This window comes from Drosophila willistoni (genome assembly GCF_018902025.1).
Source record: "Drosophila willistoni isolate 14030-0811.24 chromosome XR unlocalized genomic scaffold, UCI_dwil_1.1 Seg144, whole genome shotgun sequence".
In the NCBI taxonomy this organism is placed as follows: domain Eukaryota; kingdom Metazoa; phylum Arthropoda; class Insecta; order Diptera; family Drosophilidae; genus Drosophila; species Drosophila willistoni.
In genome coordinates this window covers 6530435-6553056 of record NW_025814057.1, presented here as the reverse complement: position 1 = coordinate 6553056, position 22622 = coordinate 6530435, and the positions used below count along the sequence as shown (strand labels likewise).

Genomic DNA, 22622 nt, shown 5'->3' with positions numbered 1-22622 from the left:
GCGTGGCTGGATGGCACAGGAAACTCGCGTTAATAAGCGGCGCCTCTGAAAGTGTTAAACAACAACAAGAATAACAAGAATTACAAGAACAACAAGAACAACAAGAACAGCAACCACAAGCAAAAGAAGAAACAAAAAAAAAATAAAAAAATAAAAAAACAACAAACCTTCAACTTCAACTTGTTAATTGAACTAACGAGAATGAATGAATTGAAAGAAACAAACAAAGCAGAAGGAAGAAAAGAAAAAAAAACAAGTCAAAATGTTCTAAATGCACAAAGGAAATTGACAGAAAAACAAAACCAAAATTTAGTGTCTTAACCACATGAACCAAGATGTTTGTCAATTGATTCCTCTATTCGATCTATAAGGATATATACTTATATTAGTTTAACATTCTAATCCTAACCAAACTCAACTCGGCAGTCTAATGTGGTAAAAGCTTTTCGTCATTCAAATCCTTTGGAAAGAGCACTTGAAACGAATTTCTCTGCAATTTCTGCAATTGATTGACGATGAATTTCTGCGAAATTCTTCTATGGACTACATAGAGATATATATGTATAGGTATATATAGATTTATAGCTCAATTGAAGTGAACTAAGCAAGTCATCTCGCCGACTTTGCTATCCAGTGAAACAATTTTTTTTAAATTTCAAAAACCAAATGAATGTTTTTAAGTTAAAAGTAGCATGGATACGCTATTTCACTCGCTACTACAGGCATACTAGCCACTAGTCCACGGCCAACCTAGCCTTTATGGCCGACCTAGTAAAAACGTTTTAGCCATAACTTTGGTATTTCAAGTCCAATTTATGTGAAATTTTAAATTACGTTAGATATTAATATGAAAAAATAGTGTCCTAAATTTAATTGCTATACTTTAAAAATTGTGGAAGGAAATTGATTTTTTTCCAAAGTGAACTTGGAAAAAATTTGAAACAAGCAAAATCTGCGCATTTATTAATCAAATTTACACACCAAATTTGTTGTCTTTTGCTGTTATGATCTTTAATAAACTCACAATTGGAATTTCAAAGCTCCAGCGTTAGTAAAGATCTCGGATCTAGGTCTTTATATGAACGGACACACACAAATGTGCCTAGACCGACTCGGCTGTAGATGCTGATACTCTATGAGGTCATAAAAGCCTGTTAGTTACACACATTTTGGTGACTTTAATATACCATTTTACCCTAGGAATGCATGGTATAAAAAAACACTTGTCGATTTGATAGTAAGACTTGAATCGTATAATTCCAAAAATGATTTATTGATTCAAGTCGTAAAAGTATTGATATCCATCATCAGTTTATGCCAAAAGCTTTCATCTGTTGACAGTAATTGAGTTTGTTGATTTGATACTTCTTTTTTTTTTAAACTAATTACATGGAATTCAATTTAAATTTTAGTCGTTTCCAGCTCCCACACCCTCCTCCATCGGCTAACAAATGCCATGCCCAAAAATGGGCAACAAAATACGTAGCTATAGTAAATCATTTCTTAATTGCTCAATTTGAAAACAAATGCGACCATTTAATTTAATTGTGTGGACTGTTAATTGAGTCGTAGTAGTGAAGTTTGGTAGCAGTTGGGCACACGAAATGCAGCCAAACGGCCACGCCCAACATACAGAAAAAAAAAAACCACCGCCCTGTCGATAGGTAGTTAGATAACAACAACAAAAAAAAAACGAGCTGCTGGAAAGTATCTCACTGGATGTTGTTAGTGCTGTTCATTTTCGGCATTTTTGCGAGGCAATTAAAATACGAAAAAAAAAAGAAAAAAAAAACGAAACCCAAACTGTCGCACAGTTGCAACCATAAAATGTTCAGCTGCAATGCTTGCGGCAACATTACCTACATATAGAGCTCCAATTTTTTAATGATTTACAGCAGCAGGTGGGAGCCAAAACTGGAGATGGAGATGGAGGAGATGGAGGAGTCAGAGGAGCTCGAGCTCGAGCTAGAGATAGATTATGGAGGCTAAGATGTTGGTGTCGAAATTTGCATATAGAAAACGCTATGAGATAATGCTCGCATAAATGTCGCAAAATATCAAAATTATGTCGCTTTATATTTGATGGCCGATATCAAAATGAGTTCACCAAGCAAGTAGGAACAGTAATTTTTGGGGCCACATTCATCAATCATTTTCGTACACAGATCGATTATTACAATTGCTGACAGGCCGCAAATGAATCAAAATCGAAGGAAGAGACGAGACGAGAGGAGAGGAGAAAATTGTATTGGAGATTCTGCGGGTTTGACTCCTCCGTAATACAAGTATATATATTTAAATTCATATATACCTATGTATATAGGTTTTTTTTTCTTTGTATCTGATGGATGTATCTCGCAAACTCAACCTCCTGCTGCTGCTGCTGGCGTTGCCTTGGCAAGTTCCAGCTAAAGGAAAAAAAAAACGAACTTTTTGCACAGCTGCAACACACACAAGAGATATTTGTTCCAAGAAAACTTTAAACCAAAAACCCATGTTCTATGCCAAAACTAAAAAAAAGAACAACAACAACAGAATCATGCAGATGGAAGTAGAGTGAGAGAGACTATTACAAGAAGTTCTTTGTTTTTTTTTTGTTTTTTTGTTTTTGCCCATTGTCCAGAAATTATTTTAATGAGTTGCCAATTAGGCTTAAATAGATCAGAGAGCCAAAGTCAGTCAGTCAGTGAGTGAATCAAGAAACGAGAGTGAGTTCAGTTGAATTGAGTTGAATTAAATGAGTCAGTCTCTGTGTGTCTTGGCACACCTGTTGGCATAAATAAAAGGGATCCGCGTGGCCCCCAAAACGGGAGATGACCGTCCATTTAGTTAACTTCTCTCCCTTTCCCTCTCCCTCACCCTCTCTCTTTCTTACTCTTTCTATTTCTCTTTGGGGCCCCTAACTGAAAACTTGTTCAAGTTGTCTTGTCTTTCGCTTCACTATTTACGAGAGGCTTTTCCTAAAGTTATATTCAGATCGAAAAGACAGCATCCGACAGCAGTTTGCTGGATTTAAGCGATTTGCACTTGGCCTTGAGTTAAAAATGTAGTTAAAGGAGAAATGTTTTTTTACGCATAGAAAAAAAGGAAACTATTTATTTGATAAAATTCAATGATTTACTTATTTTATCGAATTTTTAACTAATATTTGCATTCTAGAGGGTAATACTTTCTTTCTGTCCATCTTGATGGTTCCCAAGCAGAGTTTTGGCTTAGGTTTAGTTGTATTTGACGACTTCCCTAATTGGTAATAAGAGGCTACTAATAGAAAGGCTAAAACAAAAAACACCTTGGGCTACCTGTGGCTCCATGTAAAGCTCTTAATTTACAAGTTCATTACGAAGAACATGTTAATTAATGGGGACTCAAATCAGGGGCAATGCAAATGCAACCAATTGCCAAGAAGTAAGCCTTAAAGTCCTCTAAAACCAAGAAGAAGAAATCGCCGGGTTGGCTTGGAGGACCTGAACAAAGCCCCCCCTCACCGATCCCACAGGCTCTCTTGACTCTGTTTAAGTAATTGTTGAATGGAAATTTTTAGTTTTAACTTGGCCGGGTGTAAATTGACAGATTAAATGATTGTTGGCCTATATTTTTGTTACTCTCCATTGAATCTTGACATAATATATAGAAAAATAAGAATCGTCTTGAATATTAATTTTGAAAGGGGCTCAGTGAAGCCCAACTAATTTGGCGGAAGTCGAATCTGTCTGTATGTGGGCCAAAAGTCAAAGTTAGCCAAAGTTATTTCATTACATGACAACTTTCTTTTGGCAACAACATATGGCCAAAGAAACATACGAACAGAAAACCAAGTCAAAGTTGTCCCACCGGGCTAACGGAAGGCCTGACCGAGAAACCGGCAAGTTGCCTGCAAAAATTTGCGAATTAAATGACAAATTAAATAATGTCAGCAATGCGGCTCGCGTTTTTGGTTGCCCAAGAGGTTAAAGCCATAAAAATAAATAACAAGAGAGAGAGAGAGAGAGAGAGAGAGAAAAAAAAGACAGGCAAAATGCGGAGGGCCAGGTTAAAGCCAATATAATAAATTACATGGCGACAGTGGCGATAATCAAATGAACGACAATCAGCAGCAAAATACAAGCCATAAAAGTGCGTTTATTTTACTTTTTTTTTTGTTTTGCAGACTTTTTGAAAATGAAATAAAAATTAAAATTGAATGCGCAGGCGCGCAAGCAAACAGAGAACGCGATAAAGAAAAAGACAGAGAGAGAGAGAGGGAAAGAGGGAGCGAGAGACAGAGACAGAGACAGACAGAAGGACCCCCAGCGGCGGCGCCATAAGATACAAGATACAGATACAAAATGTGGATTGAGTACCCGAATATGCGACATATGCCGAAAATTTTCAACAGAAGTTGCCAACGTCAAAGAATTTCTCGTGAAATTTTTCGTGGGGTTCAACTTAATTACAAAAAACAACAACAACAACAACAACAACTACAGCAAAATCTTGCAAAAAAACAACAAAAAAAAAAAACGGGACGAAAGAGACGAATACTCACTCACATAAAAAATACAATGAAGGGTGAAAAAGAGTAAAAAACGAATTAAGAATTGGCTAATTTTTGTTGCTTGTTTTGTAATTTGTTTTATTTACCTTTTCTTTTTTTGTTGCGCAAGGCAAAGGGGTATGAGGGCGGTGAGGGAGTCCAACGAGAAGTGAGCAATTTGCGTGTGTGTGTGTAAAAGAAATTGAAGTCCTTTTTGATCAATTTCATTTAAATTTAAGCAAATAGCCTTAAAGATGCCGCCAACTAAACTTAGTTTAATAAAAATCTATAAATTTCTGTATTGAGGCATTTCAAATTGTTAACTTTTGCTTACTGTTTTTGCTTTATCTCATTGTAATTCTTAACTAGTTCTAGCATTGAGGCTTTATAACTCTAAAAAAACTAATAAAGACTCTAGATGAAAGAATTTGACATTCTATTTTCATCACTTTATTATATTTATAATTATATTTTTAATTATAGAATCTCCTGGGATATATATTTTGCATATATTCATGTATAATAGTATTTCATTCATCCCCTTGGGAAGATTGTCTCTGGCACAATAACAACAATTACAGACAATTAAGTGAAATTGAGTTGTCAAATTCAGACGTAGAGCACGGGTTGATGAGTGTGTGATGAGTATGTGTGTGTGTGTGTGCCTGTGTGAGTGTGTGGGCTGAAGGGAGGCAACATATATGTAAATACATTTGAATTGAATTGCATGTGAGTTTCTCGTCACTCAACACTCCAATTCGCTTGCCCGTCTCCCTCTCTCTCTCTCTCTCTCTCTCTCTCTGTCGCTGTCTCTGCCCCTTTTTAACGCTTTGGGCCATTGTCTGGTCCTCTGTGTGTGTGTGTGTGTGCACCTTTTTGGTCTAATTAAGCGCCACAATTAAGTGCAAATGCGACTCTATAGTGTGTTTGTGTGTGTGTGTGTGTGTGTTTGTAATGTGCACCGTAATTACGCACTGCAGACAACGTCGGCGCCAATGTTGAGTATTTTTAAACAATTTTTTTCTCTCTCTCACACTCTTATTTCTTGTTTTTTGTGTTTTTTTTCGTTTTTTTTGTTCTCTTTTGTTTTACAACTGTTAATTTGTGGTCAATATAACAATGTTATTCAAGTTACCAATTTGGCAGGTGAGAGAGCAAGTACATAGAGCTACTGTTACCATCATTAGTGAGGTTTTTGTTGTTTCTTTGGTTTTTCTAATGACTTTATTTTGTGTTCTTACCTACTGAAGGGTGTTTAGGAAATTTGATGTTTGCTTTTAAAAATAACTAACTAACAAACAGCAGGTGCATATAATGATTATCTAGACTTTCACTTAGCTTTAACCTGAAAATAACATCTGCAAGGAAATTCTAGCAGCTTTTAAAAGAAAACTTTACCCATAATTGAGTCATAACTAGCTGTGAGAACTAGTTAGTATGGATCAAAGGTTGGGAATAAAGACCAATGACAGAAGACTCAGAAATTACTCTTCCCTATACTAAAAATAGGATATAAAAGTAGTCGAAATCGATTAAAGAAAAGATCCATATGCAAGGGTATTTTTTTCTTCCCAAAATATAAGTTATTTGTTATTAGAAAATAAGACAATTCAATAAAAATTATTTTAAGATAAGAAATTAAAAAAAAAACCAGAGGGCCGGGCCTAACTTCGACCGCGTCAAAGTTTGCATACCCTTGCAACTTTATTGGTAACTCTTTCCTTACTCTTAGCCATCAAAGTAGAAAAACGTTTTATGTAAAAAGGCTAGTGTTTGCGAAAGGACGGCTAGAATCTTAACATAGGAAATTACGAAGATATTGATCAAAGTCACTGTTTACCACCGATCAACTATATGATATAGTCACCCGATCTTGATCAAATTCGGCACGGTCATTAACAGATATATTATTTATATTGACCAAAATTAAAATACCCTTTTTGCAAGGGTATAAAAATATGCTGAATGTCATATTTTTGTGAGTTTTTCTAATAGATTTGGCGACTTAAATCTGCTATGCTAAATATTGTGGCATTAATCTAAATATTTCAAACAAATCAGTAAATTTATTCATAAAGCCTTGAGGTGCAATTCTTTTTATCAAACTCAATCGTGTCCATAATAATAAAAGTAGTAAATGCAATTAAATTTTCAATTTCTATAGAATTCTCATTCGATAACTATAACTGCTAGTGTAGATTGGCAATTTTAGTAGTTTCTTTTTGTTTGTGTAATTACTTTTAATTACTTTTTCATAGCAATTGGATATATGTATGTACATATGAATGTATGTGAATCAGTGAATAGCCCAACTCTATTCATTAGTTCCTTTAAAAATGCAAATTACTCAAAGGTTAGAGGAGAGAAACACTCACTTACTCACTCACTCACTCACTTACTCACCCCGATAACCCAAATACGTTGAAAATAATAACACAAAGCGAATGGCCACATATGCCAACATACTATATGTATATACATATATGAGTTAGAGTTGGAGTTTTTAGTTTTTTTTTTTTTTGGTTTATAGGATGGCATGGCATTTTGCCGTTTTGCTGTATTTGATTTCCAGGAATCGCTTTCAGGGCAAATTGAAGTCATTATACATAGTAAAGAACACACGGAGACCGAGAGATCGGTCTATATGAGGGAACGGCGAGGGGTGGGGGTGGAGGAAAAGAAGTCCCACAGGGGTCTGGGTGCCTGCCGTTATTAGGCTAATTATAGAGCAGAGAGAACATTGCGGCAAAGTGGAGGGGAGAGAGAGAAAGAAAAAAAAAGAAGAGTACGGGGAATCGGGAATTGGGGATTGAGGAGCTGAAAGCAGGGGCCAAACATTTTTCATCAGTCTCATATATAGGATAAATGACTTTATTCATGCCGACTTCAATGAATGACTGTGTGGGGAGGGGAGGGGGGGAATTAAGGGAACTGGGAACTTGCTCGCTCGACGTGTCAACTAATTTGCAACACTCAAATGGTCTCCACTCTCGGTTTGGTCATTTCCCTGGAACTACCTGCGGCTAAAGCTTATGGCTCTAGTTTGTTTCTTTTTGTTTTTGTAGGGATTAACTCTGCAGCATATTTAGCAGCGGCAACAACAACAACATGAAAAAATATATGTGCTTTTTTGACTAATGTCTTAATTTTGTGCCTAGGTGTTTCAGGGCAGATTAGTCAGCGCCCAAAGTCGTGCCTGTCCAGATACCCAGCAATGGGTCTCTCTCTCATTCTGCAGCGAATGGCATTCACTTCGCTTCATTCCATCCATCCCAAAAAGCAAATTGAGTTTTTGCATGTCGTTGTCGTTGTTGTCGTTGTCGTCGACATCGTCATCATCATCGTCGTCGTGCCCATGTCTAGGCTTTTGTTTTCTGGTTTTCTCGTTTTCTGTTCTCTCTAGTCCTCTGTGTTCTGCAGAATTGACAGCTGAATAAAATGTTATTATATTTACACCATAATTTGCATGGCAATTAATCAAATGGCATGCAAAATTCGACAAAAGGCTAAAGGAAAAACGTTGCCAAACCGAATTAACCAATCGGCTAACCCAACAACCTAACAAAATGGTCTCCATTTGCTGCTACGACACATTTTCGGTTTTTTTTTTTTTTTTTTTTTGACTTGATTTGCTGGGTGCCAACGAAGGTAATTCTTGGAATTCTAACGAGAAAAATTCGTTCCAAAAATAACGAAACCAACCAAAAAAGGTTGAACCCAACCCGGAATGAATGTCTTAATTATGAGTTTTGCAGCACCGACCCACTGAGCTCTGGCGATGAGAGCGTGACTGATATGAATTGTGGTTAAATCTCTTAATTATATACAAAAATTTTCCTAGATTTCTTTTGAAATACATTGAACGACTTAAGCGCCATTTAAGCCACAAATTAAGTGCTTCAGTCTAGAAGGGAATCGCTTTGGGGTTTTCCTTCTAGGTTTAGTTACTCGATAGCCATTCTATATATTGATAGTTAAAATATAGTTAACAGTTGTGTTCTTGTATTCGATTTGAAATAAATTTAACCTATGAACCTTTTGGTCAATGTACTTTGATTTCATAGGGTAATGTTACAACGATAGTAGTTACAAGTAATTGAACCCTTTTCTTTTCAAGTGTTGTTTCTATTTTTTTTGCCGTTTTTCAAAGAACCTTTTCAAAGAGACCATCTCTATCGGTCGGTTGTTGTTCTTTTATGGCAAATTAAGTTAACCGCTTGATTATTTCAACAACATATTTTATATAATTTATGTTTTTTCCTCCCTACCCTGGACGCATATACTAACAAATTTCCACTTCTATTTCCATACCCTACAAATCATTGTGGTTAGAAGAGTGTACCAGGATCTATAAAGTGTTAGTGACTGATTAAAGAAAATACTTACATACATATATAAAAAATAAGTTATATAAGTAAAATCATAATAATCGATAACATTTGGACTGACTTCTTAATGCTTTTCTCTCACTATGAATCTATTGAATTATCGATATTCTTGATATTGATAACAATTCAATTAATCATTATTAGATGGTTAAAGCTATCTATATTTAACAAATCGGGCGATCTATAGATGATTTTGTTTAATCATCGATCGATGGAGTTATTCATAGTATTGATGAACAACGAATGGTCTGATGTGGAAAACATTTAACCATTGATTTAGAAACTTTTTAATAGAAATCGGCCCAAAGATCGATATTATTTCTTTATCATCGATTAATAGACCTATCGATAGACAACAAATCGGGATGTTAAACAATTTTAAGATATATTAAATAATAAATTCAAGTTGTCTCAGACAAGAAGTAACAAGAAGTTATTTTGTGTGTAGAGTATATTTGCTTCGGTTTGATGTGATTTGAAACAAAACGACTGGTTATTATTGAGACCAGCAGCAACAACAGCAACAACAGCAACAACAGCATAAAGGGTAACAATTCTAAATAAATATTCAGCAAATATTTACAGCAATTTGTAGCACAATAAAAATGAAAGGCCAAACAACAAGCAACAACAACAAGAACACCAAGAGTAACAGCAACAAAAAGGACTTGTATTTGACTTTGTGAATGTTTTATGGCAATAACAACAAACAAACAAACAATGACAAAAGGCAGCTGTTCCTTATTATGTGTGGATACCCCTCGCCTCAGCTACCCATCCCCTTTTGGCCAACCACTTCCCTCCATTAACTTGGTTCGTTTTTTTTTCCTCTTTTTCTTCTTTTATTGTTGTGGCGAAATAAATTCAAATAAATAAATTTAAGTTGCTGATTCTATGAGAATGGAAGTTAAGCAGGTTCTCTCATAAATAGAGCATAAAAATCGACAAAAAAAAACCCACTTCCCCCCCCCCCCCCCCCCAAAAAAAATCACCATAAATATATTTATTGACAGATTTATGTGCTATAAACGCAATTCGAAGAGTTATTACCAAACGACAAAACCGTACGGGAAATTGCTAAAAATGTTGTGCAGATGAGGCCCCTCAAAAAAAAATAAAACCCATTCCCCTCTCCCTGCCCCCTACCCATTTGTGGGCCAACTGATAGCAGATTGAAGGGAAATTGTTATGTTAACACCTAGCCACAATTTGTATATATATACATATATACAATATAAATTCATGACTAATCTCTCGATTATATGAAAAATTTATGCAAAATAAAACTGGGCAAAAAACAAAAAAAAAAGGAAATAACCGCAGCATTGTTTTATTTTCTTTATCTTTATGCCTTTCCCTTACCACCAACAATATCATGGGGTCAGGCGTCTGTTTGAAAATATTCAAATTATAAGGCGGAAATGGGGGAATTCTTCTTCTTCTTTTGTTGGTGTAAGTGTGCATATATATGTGTGTGTGTGTGTGTGTGTGTGTGTGTTTCTCTCTGGTTTTTTCTCCGTTTTAACTCTATACTCGGCCCCCAAAGACCATAGAAAGTAAACAGCAGAAAACAAAACACACACAAAAATACAGGGGAAACAAAAACTTCTTAAGCTATTTTCATGGAATTTTTCATAATCATCTGTGGTTATGCGCAAAAAAAAAAAAAAAGAAGAAGAAAACAAAATGCAATAATCAAGTCGCAGTTTTCATACCCTTCGTAGAACAAGTACTACTACGACTCATCTCTCAAGTGGAATCCACTTGAATGAAATGGACAAGTTACGGAATTCTGCAAATTTTCAACGTTTTAAAAGTACAATAGCATACTTTTGGGAGTCAAGTTCTCTATGTTAAACAAATGAATGAAATATCAAGTGTAATCTAAATAGTTTTGCACATTTAAACGATTTATTTGTGATATGTTAAATCAATAGTTCAATTCAGAAACCCTGAGCATACTTTTGGTAGTCAATTTGACTGTATTTTGAAGAATTTACCTTTAGAAAATGTTATCTCAACTTGACTTTCCTTCTATAGAGTAAAGTTAAATGCAAGAGATTAAAAGAAATTATGTTTGTGCATTCCTTTGTTAGTGCATTTAGTAAGATATTGCAATATGTGTGTGAGTATCTGTCTGTGTATGTGTGTGTGTGTGTGGGATGTTTCCTTAGTAATAATATTTTTAACTTTGTTTACATTTCGCATTTTTATTGTGGCGTCGTCTGTTCATCTTTTGTTCCTTTTTTTTTTTTGTAATCAATTAAGCCAAAAGGGAAAAAGGGGAGAACAAAAACTGCCAGAGAGAAATAATAATAATAATAATAATAATCATAATGTGGACCACACGCACAGACACTAAAGATGCGGGCTAATAGAATTGCTGAAATGCTGATTAAAATAGTTTCACTTTTTAATTATAAATTATGCAGAGCCTCCTTACCCATTCCACCATTTTAGACCCTCATTTACTTAAAGCCTTTGGGGTCTTTGGTGGTGGCGGTGTAAGGGGAAGCTCCTCTAACCGTATAGAATATCTATCTAGATCAAAGAGACCTCTGAAAACATTGTCTCAGTCAGCCACATCAAAGGAAATTGTAGACTCAGTTTTTCTTACCCCAAGCATAAACATATACACAGTATTTGGATGGTGTTTGAAATGAGGAAGGGGGGGTACAGAGGTGGCAGAACTCTATTTGTTTTGCACTTGAGAAAAAAAAAAGAAAAATTAAAAATCAATTTTTTATTTATTTTCGTCACTCAAAATGTTTCTCGACAGCAAAGCTCATTAGCGTCGGCATCATCTTACGAAATTTTGCATCGAGGCGACAAATTCTTTTGATGGCCTGCCAAATCGGCCTGCGGACGATCTGTTGAGGGACCTCCCCCTATAATGCACTACAAAGTGTTGCCATTACATAGTAGATAGATAGATAGATATATATTTTTAGTTTCACTCCATACATTGTGTATGTATATGTATTTATGAAATCTAATTTACTAATGAGCCGTGAGCATTCAAAAAATGCACATAAATTTCGCTTAATTGAAAAGCCATGCGCGGATAATTATGAACATCAGTCAGCATTAAATTTTTGTGAGCATTTTGTGGGTGAGAAATGGCTTAGCTACATCGTCTTCTTCTGGCATGGTTAAATGGTTTTTATGCTTGGAGAAAAAAAATATATATCTTAAAAAAAAAAAACACAAACTAGAGGGGGAAAATGTCTCGTCTGGTCGGGGCTCTTTTTAGCCCACGACCCAAAAGTCAGGCAGGTAAAGGAGAGGATGGAGGAAATATTAAATCTTACAGCATTATAGCTATAAATTTTACAAATCTGTTAAGATTTGTAGTTGTTTGTTGGCTTTATTGAAAGTTTTTTTTTTTTAATTTTTACTTAAATTATGTAATTTTTGAAATTTCTGAAACTTTTCTTTGAAATATATTTTGTTTTTGATAAAATATTAGCTAAATGTTTTTATATTTTCAAGCTGAGATAGAGGAAAACTGAATTTTATACAAATTTTCTATTCTTCAACCCAACTAGAATACTTTGAAGCAAATATTTGAATCTAAATCGGTTGAGAATTAAACCAAATTTTATATAGAAAAAAAAACTTTTTCAATTTTCCCCCAAAATGAATGCCAAAAAACTGTCTGCCAAGTTTTTTTTTCTTTTCTCTCCAAACTTGATTACTCCTTCCTTATTTTGATACCCTCGGTTGGCCAATTGCAATTTTAGTTTATATATTCTTGATGAACCGACCAATAGACTAGAAAATATAATTGCATTGAATTGAAACAGAAGAGAGTAAAAAGAGAGCAATGAAGAAAAGAAGCCAGAAATGAAACCCTTGCAACAAAATATCGTTGTAAACTTTTCACTCTAACACAAATTTGTATTTACATTTTTTGTATTTTCTTTTTATTGGAGGATAAATCAAGGTCTATGCCTTTTCTTCTTAAACTAGCATTGATTTTTTATGCCCTCTTTGGTTGTTTTTTTTTTGTTGTGCTTTGTGCACTTCTCCGCAATATGCAAGATTCTGTTTTCTTGGCTTCCAGATTTATTTGGCTTGATGCCCATTGGCAGCCATAGCAAAGTCAAGTAAAAAGCCAAAATCTGTTGACTGTCACAACTGAGAATAAATTCAATTATGCAAAAAGACAGAGACAGAGACATAGAGAAAGAAACAGAAACAGAGTGAGGAAGGAAACACAATTCAATTCAATTTAGGTGATTTCTATGAAACAAGAAGTAGGAGAAAACAAATCAAATATACATACATACACACATGTACATGTATGTATGTATTTTCTGGCCTAGACATTGCATTGAATTAATGTAATGTCAACGTAAATTATTATTTATTTGTTTATGGCATGTGTAAGACAAACTTTTCTTTGCTCCCACATAAACATTGATTAATTGCCAAAAACAATTAGGTTACAAACAAAAATATCATAATGATATAATATAAGAATTGCGGCTAGAGGGCCATATAATATAAAGTCAACCAACTTTCCAAAGAATGCCACATAAATTAGGCATTAAACCGAGTCCGATAAGGGATCATCAAAAAAAAAACACAAAGAGAACTGTTGAGAATTCAAGCAAATTAAAATTATCCACTAGAGAGTGGGTGAAAGAGGGCTGGGGGTAAGAAATGAAACCCAAGTCATTTGTCAAAAACAAAAAAAAAGAACGCGACTACTCTACCGACCAAGTTAACAAAACAATCAAGTGTTGGTCATAAGGAAGTTCTCATACTCTCAAATAGTCTACACTTACAACTAGAACATCTTTCTATATACCTATATATGTATATATGAATTATATATAGATAATGTTTTTCTCTTAAAATTTTAATTAAATTTTAGCCATTAATTGAGTTTAAATATCAAAGAAATTTAACAATATTCAAGTTTCTTTCAATAACGAATACTTCGTATTAGTTCTTCGATTTTTTTTTAATTATTCAAGTATTCATTTTTGATTCGAAATGCTCGAAAAAGTTTCTTTTTATTTGTAGAACAAAATGCATATACTCTAAATTTATGTTTAGGGTATTTAAAAAGAAAGAATTATGAATAGTAAGCTCATTTAATATGCAAAAGTTCTTTGCATATTGAAATAGTTTTCGGTACGGTTTGAAGATTTACATACAATCGAAACCGATTTAAATTCGAAAAAAAAAAAAAAATAAAAAGCGGCAAAATGTCTCAATTAACGAGAGACAAAGAGAGAGAGAGAAAACACAAGAACAACTTTGTTTAGTTTTTTTTTTCATTTTCTCTCTGTCTTTCTAGCTTTCGTGTTAATCTGCATTTGCATAACAATGCCAACAAATTATCTACTAAACATTTATGTAATTATTTAGTTGGAAATTTTTGTTTTTAAGTTCTTCATCCACTCGACTTATAAATATTTCTTCGATATTTCATCGAGTCACCTCGAACTGAAGCGGCCCCATTTAATGTTGAAATGTCTTAATTGAATTTGATATCATTTTTCGGCTCAACGGGGAATGTATGGAAAACCTTTTAGATTGTCTCGTTTTTTTGTTTTGTTTTGGACTGTTGGAAATTGAAATTTTCTTTTCTTTTGCTATTGAATTTTAAATGTCAGCCCTAGACTAGTCTTGGAAGCTATGAAGTGACAACAGTTTTATATGCCACACGGCTAACTATTATATGATGTTGCCCTTTCTTTCTGTAGCTCGTTTCTTTTGATTGTTATCTATGGTTAGAAATTCTTTAAATTCAAATAAAGCCACGACTTGAAGATACCCAGTATTAAAAGGAAGAGTAATTGAATGAATTGCGGTTTTTATATTACTTTTACTCCTCACAAATAGTTTGCAAGTATTTCTGAAATTTTAAGAAATTCTTGACTAACAATTGATCAAGAATGACTTTAAGCGGAATTTCTACAGGGTATAAATGTTGATTAGCAGAGCATATAGCAGCCAAAATGCCAGGCTCATTAGGTTTATCACACTCGTTTCTTGGTCCAAACATTTCACCTTTTGTCCTTTTTCTCTTTTTCTCTCTTTCATTTTATAGCCCCCGTCTAATTCCACTGATGAGGGCACCCCATTGAGACGGAGAACAGGTAGGCCAAGTCAGTTCCTGTTTCGAGTTTTAATGCCCCATGATAAATGCTTCTTTTTCTTTGACTCTCTCTCTCTCTCTCTCTCTTTCTCTTTCTCCCTCTCATTTTCCACATATTGTTTATGTAGGCATAATATTCAGGTGTTTGTTGTTAGCGCGCTGTTGATCATATTCTTTAACAAATGAGGGAGTAGGGAAATGATCGGGGCGAATTGAGAGGTGAAATTAAATTAAATTCAATATCAACAGAACGAGAGAAGTTAAAGAAAAACTTTCATTTAAGTATCATAAATTTTTCGAAAGTTAACGTCGAAGGTAAAAAATATTAATTATGGGAAACGAAAAGATTTATATATGGTTCTTTTCCTTCTTTCTATTCCATCAGGATATTGGTAACATTTCGCCAAGATTTCTTTGAAATTTCACTGTAAATTGTGATGGAATTTTTCTAATGATTTTTAAAACTAATGAAATTTTCTTAGCACTTCGATGATATTTCTAGAAATTTGTTTCGTTTGGGTTTTGATCAAGATTTGTTCGAAATTTGCATAACTTTCAATAGGATTTCATCACACTTTCGTTACAATTTCGCTGCAATTTCACTTTGATTTCGCCGATTCCCAAAAAGGGGGAAAATAACTAAACTCGAAACTAGATTCTCATTATTTCAGACTTTGCTTAAATGTCTGGCCATTCATTTTACATTTTATAGTTGGCTTTGCCATTAAAGTGGCACAGTTTGAATTTGAAGACTGACTTAATCTTAAGCTGGTAATTAGTCTCGGTTGTGTGAAAACTTTTTTTCAAAAAATCTCCCACCATTTCAGCCATGACAAATATTTGAAAAGTTTTGCAAATAAGTAACCAAATATCAATGCCATCTCTTTAGAAATTTTCGCACTCAAATGACAAATGGGAAAGTGAAAGAAAATGCTTTGCCATTTTCTCAAGAAATCAAGAAGATTTTATATTTTGTTTACGGGGGGTAGGTGGGAGGTTAATGGGCGTGGGCGTGTGGCCTATTGTACATATTTTACAATATTTATTGCTTAGGCCAAAAACTTTTTGCTCAAGTTGAATTTTAATTAGTTTTCGACAACAAAAACTTTTCACAGCAAATATATGTATGTATGTAAGTAAGTGCAAACATAAATCTTTTGTGCCACGCCCCTAATTTTGAATGTCGCGAACTAAGGCAATTAGGCAGAAACTTTTTGTGTAAAAGAAAACCCAATTGAGTATAAAAGAAAATAAACAAATTTCTTCTTCTCTCAGTCGTTTTCAATTTAATGAAGCGCAAACACAGAAATTTCAATAATAAAGACGAAAACAATGCAAAGGCATTTCGCAATGCTGACTAAGTGATACCCTGCATTCTTCTCTCATGAACATCTAACCAAAGGGGCAGGATAGTTGCTCTCTATGGATTACAGAGTATCAAAAAATGACAGCTTCACACAAAAATATATATTTATATAAAATTTTTATGATTCCAAAAAGTTTATGTTTAATTTATGAGCCTCAAACAAAATATAAAAAAAAGCCCGTCTTCTGTTATTTCTGGATTGCCGTTTAAGAAAAAATATAAAACAACATTTTTAATATATTGCGTGGACACGCCTCCATTCGATTTAATGCTACCCACAAGATCGACCAAATGGAAAATCTCGTTCTCTTTACAGCTAGCTGATAATTTATATAGCACAAAATGTGCTCAAAGATGTTTTGTCTCTTCTACTTATTTTTTGCTTTTTATACCATACACCCATAGGGTGAAATGGTATATTAAAGTCGCCAAAATGTATGTAACAGGCAGAAGGAAGCATCTCCGACCCCACAAAGTATATATATTCTTGATCAGGATCAAAAACCGAGTCGATCTAGCCATGTCCGTCTGTCCGTCCGTCTGTCCGTCTGTCCGTCCGTCCGTCTGTCCGTCTGTCCGTATGAACACCTAGATCTCGGAGACTGTAAGAGCTAGAGCCGCCAAATTTGGTACGTAGACTCGTGTAGTATGTAGAGTGATCAAGTTTATTTCAAATTTTTGCCACGCCCCTTTCCGCCCCCGCAATTTAAAAAAAGCGTTTATCTCAAAAACTATTCCAGCTAGAGACACCATATTTGGTATGTATATTTGTTTAGTAAACACGCACATTTTGTATGTGTAAAAATTTTGCCACGCCCTTTTCCGCCCCCGTAATTTGGAAAACTTGATTATCTCCCGTATTTTTTTACCTTATGCAATCACACTTGGCACACTTAAATTTAATACTAATATCTAGCAAAATACCAAATTTGATCAAAATCGGATAAAAAACAGTCGAGTTATGCATATAAACGTTTTTCCAAAAGGCCGGAGTTGGCCGTTGGCTGGTGGGGGCGCTAGGGTGCTCGTATGAGTGAGTGAGCGATATACTAAGATATGCTTGTAAGAAGCATGTGAAAATGCATTTGTTTAATAAAGTTGAAATATTTGCTTTACTGGTGTATGGTATACCTAAGTCGGCGAGACGACTTACTTACTTCATTTTTATATATATATATTTTGTTGTTATTTTTAATAGCTTTGGAAAGGGGTTGTAAAAAAAAAACAAAAAAATACAGACATTTGCCATGACTCAGTGAAAAGGTGGAAAAGTGGAAAGGCAAGCTATTGTATCTATAAGTAGGCTCTCATACACATACATACATACATATGTATATGATAAAGCCAAAACAATTTAGATAAATATTTTATGATTATTTTGGTTTAGTCAAGCTGCTAGAAAAGAAAGCTTCTAAGTGGGCTAAAGTCACTTATTTTATAGCCATTAAATTCTATATGGCCAAATGAAAACTTTAAATTCCATGATGCATGGGTCAAAAGAAGAACCTAAATTTGGATGATCAGAGGATCGTTGAAAGGAAAAAAGTTGGAAGACAAACTATGGACGAAAACTTCTCATTCTTACACCTTAGTGATTGGATATAAGAGAAGAGTATCTAGAACCTAGTCAATTATCCCCAACTTTGTTGCCATAATAAATATCTCTCTATATAACGTATTTGTATGTTAAATAATCCTTTCAAGTCTTAAAATATTTCACAGACGTCGTGTTTAAGTAAAGATATAGTGCTCATTCGACAGGCTACTTTTTTCTTAAAGTAAAATTTTTACTTAAGACTCAAAATATGTTGTGGTTAAATTAGGAGAAAAGTTTACAATTCCAACTAATATTTTAAACCAAGTCAAACATTTCATTAGCCTACTTATTATGTTTGTTCCCAATTTTATCAGTTCTACAATTTCTCCTTGATTGCATTAGTTTATCAATTGCTTTAGCCCAAAAGCAACCAGGTTAAGTTAACATATTAAAGAATATATTTTGTTCAACTAAGAATTTTGAAGTAAAAGAAACTAAGACAAAAGTTTGATGATTTTGTGACAATTTAGATGCCATATTAGAAACATGATTCCTTAATGAATCCACAATGCAACATATTTTTCACCATAGAAAATTTTTAAAAATTTGTTTGAAAATTATAGTGTAATGGGGATGGGTAAAAGTAAAACTAAGTAGTTGCCAAAAGGATATCGAATCAAAATTTCTCAATTTTTGTAGGCACAACTTAACCGAAACCAATATCCTAACAAAAAGAAGGACTTAAGAAGCATATATAAAAATTTTCGTTTCCTTTAATTAATATGTTATACCTTTCCAAATATTTATGATATTTATACATATTTATAGATTTTACTTTAACTTCTCTTGTTTCGTTGCAATTAAAGCAATCAACTTGGGGAATATTTAGGCTTCAGCAGGTTGATTATCGAAATAAAGTTGCTATCTTTTCAACAATATTTGAAATAGTTTCATCTCTGATGTTATCTTAAAGAGATCTTTTTTAACAGTATATTTATACACATAACAACAATTTCTTAAACATTTTACAAACACACACGCACACACACCATAATAAAGACCAAATTAAATAAATATCGTAAAAAAAAGAGAAGAAAGAAAAATAAAAGAACTTTAAAATGAGAAACGTATTTTAGTGTTCCCCTTGATCCATATCTAAGTGTGTGTGTAAGTACCCTCTTAATGTGTGTGTGTGTGTGTGTGTGTGTGTATGCCTATGCAAATGCAAAATGTAACTAGTTTGGGGCACGATCCCATCATCAACATCATCAACATCATCATCATCTATGTCGTCGTCGTCATCATGGTGCATGGCGGAAAGAGTCAACAGCAAACAGTTACACTGACATTTATCTATGAGACACATCGGGGTTTTAATCAAAATTTAAACAGTAGAACGACAACGACAACGAAAACGACTATGTGTCCAATGTTTGTTTGTTGGCTTGACTCATAAAATAATTATGAAGCGAAACCTAAGACATGGGGTACCTTCATTACCGAACGCTTGGGGGCCCCTGACCAGGTAGGCCAGTTAGGTAAATAGTCACATTTCGATGGTATCCGAGTCGTAAAAGTATATTATATAGAAGGTGTACATGTATGTATGTATGTATGTGTATCTGCCTAGTTGAAATTAGTTAAACATTAGGTGTTAGAGTAAACAGACGACGCCTTGGTAAATGGGGGACGATGCGATGGTTAGTTTTACTATAGTTTCTTCTATAGAGAGTGGCAGGCGGAGAGGTTTCTTTTTTTTGTTTGTTTTTGTTTAGTGGATTGTCATCAATGTCGTTGTCAGTTCATAAAAAAAGGTTTTATGATCTTTGACCAAGTAAACCAAGAAGGGAACTTCTGCCAAACTAAACAATCTACCTTTGGTTTTATGTCTTTCTTTTACTTGATACCTTGCAGCAGGAGGAGGAGGTGGTGGAGGAGGAGTATAAGAAGCCAGTTAGTCGGCATCATTGAATTGACCATTGAATCGTTGCCAAGTCCACCTGTATGTGTGTGTGTGTGTGACTGTTGGTGTCATTGATGGTGAGCATGAGCACGACTCTTGTCTTTTAATGCCAGTTATTCCATTTGCCATTTTCCAAGTTTAGATTTCACCTACATTTTAATTTAATTTCACCTCGACACAATGAATGGCAGGAGTTTTTGGTTAATGGAGGCAAGCTCCATGGTTTACTTATCGTCTCTTCAATGGCACTGGCACTGGGTCAGTAGTTTTAAGCGGCAGTTTTAACTGACAATAAGATTCAGGAGGTCGCTTTAAGATCGCCTACAGTTGTTTTCTTTTCGTTTTCTTTGATATTCCTTTTCTTTTCTCCTTCTTCTTCATCTTCTTCTACTTTTATTTTAAGGTAGCTATTAAAATGAGAAAGCTAATTGAATTGAATGAGCCAATGATTTGAGGTTGTGGCAATTTGTTTAATAGATTTTCCAACGTTGCTGATTTTCTTTAAGCCATAAAAAAAATATATCAATTTGCCATTTGTATAGACTACAAAATGGGAAATATTTAACATAGTTCTCAAAGTTATTAAAATTGTTTGAGATTAATATCTAAAATGAAGTTAGTTTTTATGCCTGACGTTAAGTTATTCTTCTTAGAGACAAGGAACCGTTATGTTTTGCTATCCAGGCTCGAATCTGAAAAAAAACGGAGACTTCAAGGCTAAAAAAATGGTTGGAGGTTTTAAAACTTTTTGGAAACTTTTAAGAAATCTTCATTTAAGATTTCTCCTTCTGTTGGCAGTCGTTTTCGTTTTATGAGGTCCCTTTCTTGTGGAGTCCCAAGGACTCGAACCTAAATTCGATCCTGCTACTACTAGATATATATATTAAAAAGCTTCTTCTAAATTATTTGACTGTTTGATCAAGGAATTCTTATTAAAGTTACAAGTTATTAAATATATAATGAGTTTTTCACTTAATTATTTTAAAATGGAATACAATATTAAAGCTTTGATTCGTTTCGTAATAAATTTTGCATCAAAGATTATAATTTAGTTTAATCTACATCTATTTTGTTTTTGTCGTTAAGCTTTAAAACTGATATGTATTTTTTTAATAGTTACTATTGTTTGTAGTCTTTCATTTTAACACAAAATAAATTAAAACAGCAAAAAGCCAGTGGGCAACCCATTGGTAATGTTTCGATAGCTATCTAGCACTAGCCGCGAGCACCACCAGCCCCACCGGAGAGAGATAGGGAGATAGAGAGAGAGAGAGAGAGAGGGAGAGAGACAACGCCCACTGGTTTATATATTTTCTTGTGGTTTTCTAAGCGAAGTGAGCCTCCTTTTTTCTTTATTTTCATGGCATCATCGTTGCGCAGAGACAAATGACTGGCGATGATCGGGATCTGCTGCGGATATGGTGGATCTTTGGGGCGCAAAAAGGCTGCCACAAAGAGTTATGGTTAAAAATTAAATTTGCAAATGCAAGTGGTAGGAGGAGCTGAAGCTTAAAGCCAAGAGATGAAGCGGAAAGGGGGGTAGACGGGGTGCTCCCTGCCGAAAAGCAATCGAGAGCCACGCACGCCCCAACATCAGTTTGATAAATTGATATCAGCGATCGATCCGATGTACCGAGCCACAAAGATTATTGTCTTGCCAACAATGAAGAAGGAGCAGCAGCTTCAGCAGCAGCAGCAGCAGCAGAAGCATCCGATGAAGGAGTGGATTTGGGTTTTTGTAAAGTTTTTTTTAATTGAAAAAAACAAAGAATACATGCAAGAGAGAGAGAGAGAGAGAGAGAGAGAGGGGAAACTCACCTATCGATGAACCATCCAAAGAGTAGGCATTCCTTTGCCATGCCCACGTGCATAGATCACAGGTGGTCAGGCCATCAGCGGCGACGCTTTCATCCAAAAAGGGCGGACGTGGCGGCGGCGGTACAAAATGTCCATTCCACAGGCCATTCTCGCTGGCATCGAAAGCCAATGGTGAATCGAATGTGTCCACCTCGATGGCATTGGCCCACCAATTATCATCATCCTGCAGGGGATTATAGTCGGGTAGCGCTGGCATTTGCGGCGGTGAAGGCGGCGGTGGCATTTGTCCTGGCATCTCTGACTCAGCCGAACTGCCCTGATGATGTTGCTGATGATGATGATTATAAGGATCCCCGCTACTCTGATGATGTGTGGCCAGCGAATCGAGTCGTGAATTTGGGAATACTGAACGCATTGTGGTACTGGCATCATCATCCTGATAAATGTCTGCCGACCCACCGCTTACAGCGGGCAGACGTGGAAACATTTTCAAAGGATTCTCGAATTCTATCGATTAGCTCCTTTGGCCCAATTGGGTACTTAACAGCCACATCAATTGCCGTCGTCTCGAAACCAATAAAAACAAAAACCAAAACTATCTGCAAGAAAATGAAAAACAAACTGGTTAAAATCTCGAAAAATATTATGACATTATGGCTGGCTGGCCGAACAACTTCAAAAGCCAGTTCGAAATATTTTCGAAAGTTGTCCTGCCCAAAACAAATGTTACGTTATATGTTAATTAAATATGAATATCAATTGAATATTTAATTGGGAAATCGTTTATTAAATATAAAGAAAAACAAAAAAAAACTTTTAATGAGCAAATTTTAAGAAATTGCCATTAAAAATTTACACAAAATATTGAACCCCTTTTGCTATTGATTGATCCTGGCAACTTTTAATTTGCCTATGTTGCTGT

At 34.8% G+C, this 22622-nt stretch overlaps 1 protein-coding gene across 2 annotated transcripts in view; it reads right to left on the bottom strand.

Moving 5' to 3' along the window:
• Nucleotides 1–22295, bottom strand: part of LOC6639070 — a 36705-nt gene extending 14410 nt beyond the window's left edge. For both annotated transcript variants that reach the window (XM_047012036.1, XM_023181627.2), the window contains exon 1: nucleotides 21701–22295. In XM_047012036.1, the coding sequence (XP_046867992.1) occupies nucleotides 21701–22187 (487 nt within the window). In that variant the 5' untranslated portion in view covers nucleotides 22188–22295. The remainder of the gene's footprint in view (nucleotides 1–21700) is intronic.
• Between the last annotated feature and the right edge of the window lie 327 nt (nucleotides 22296–22622).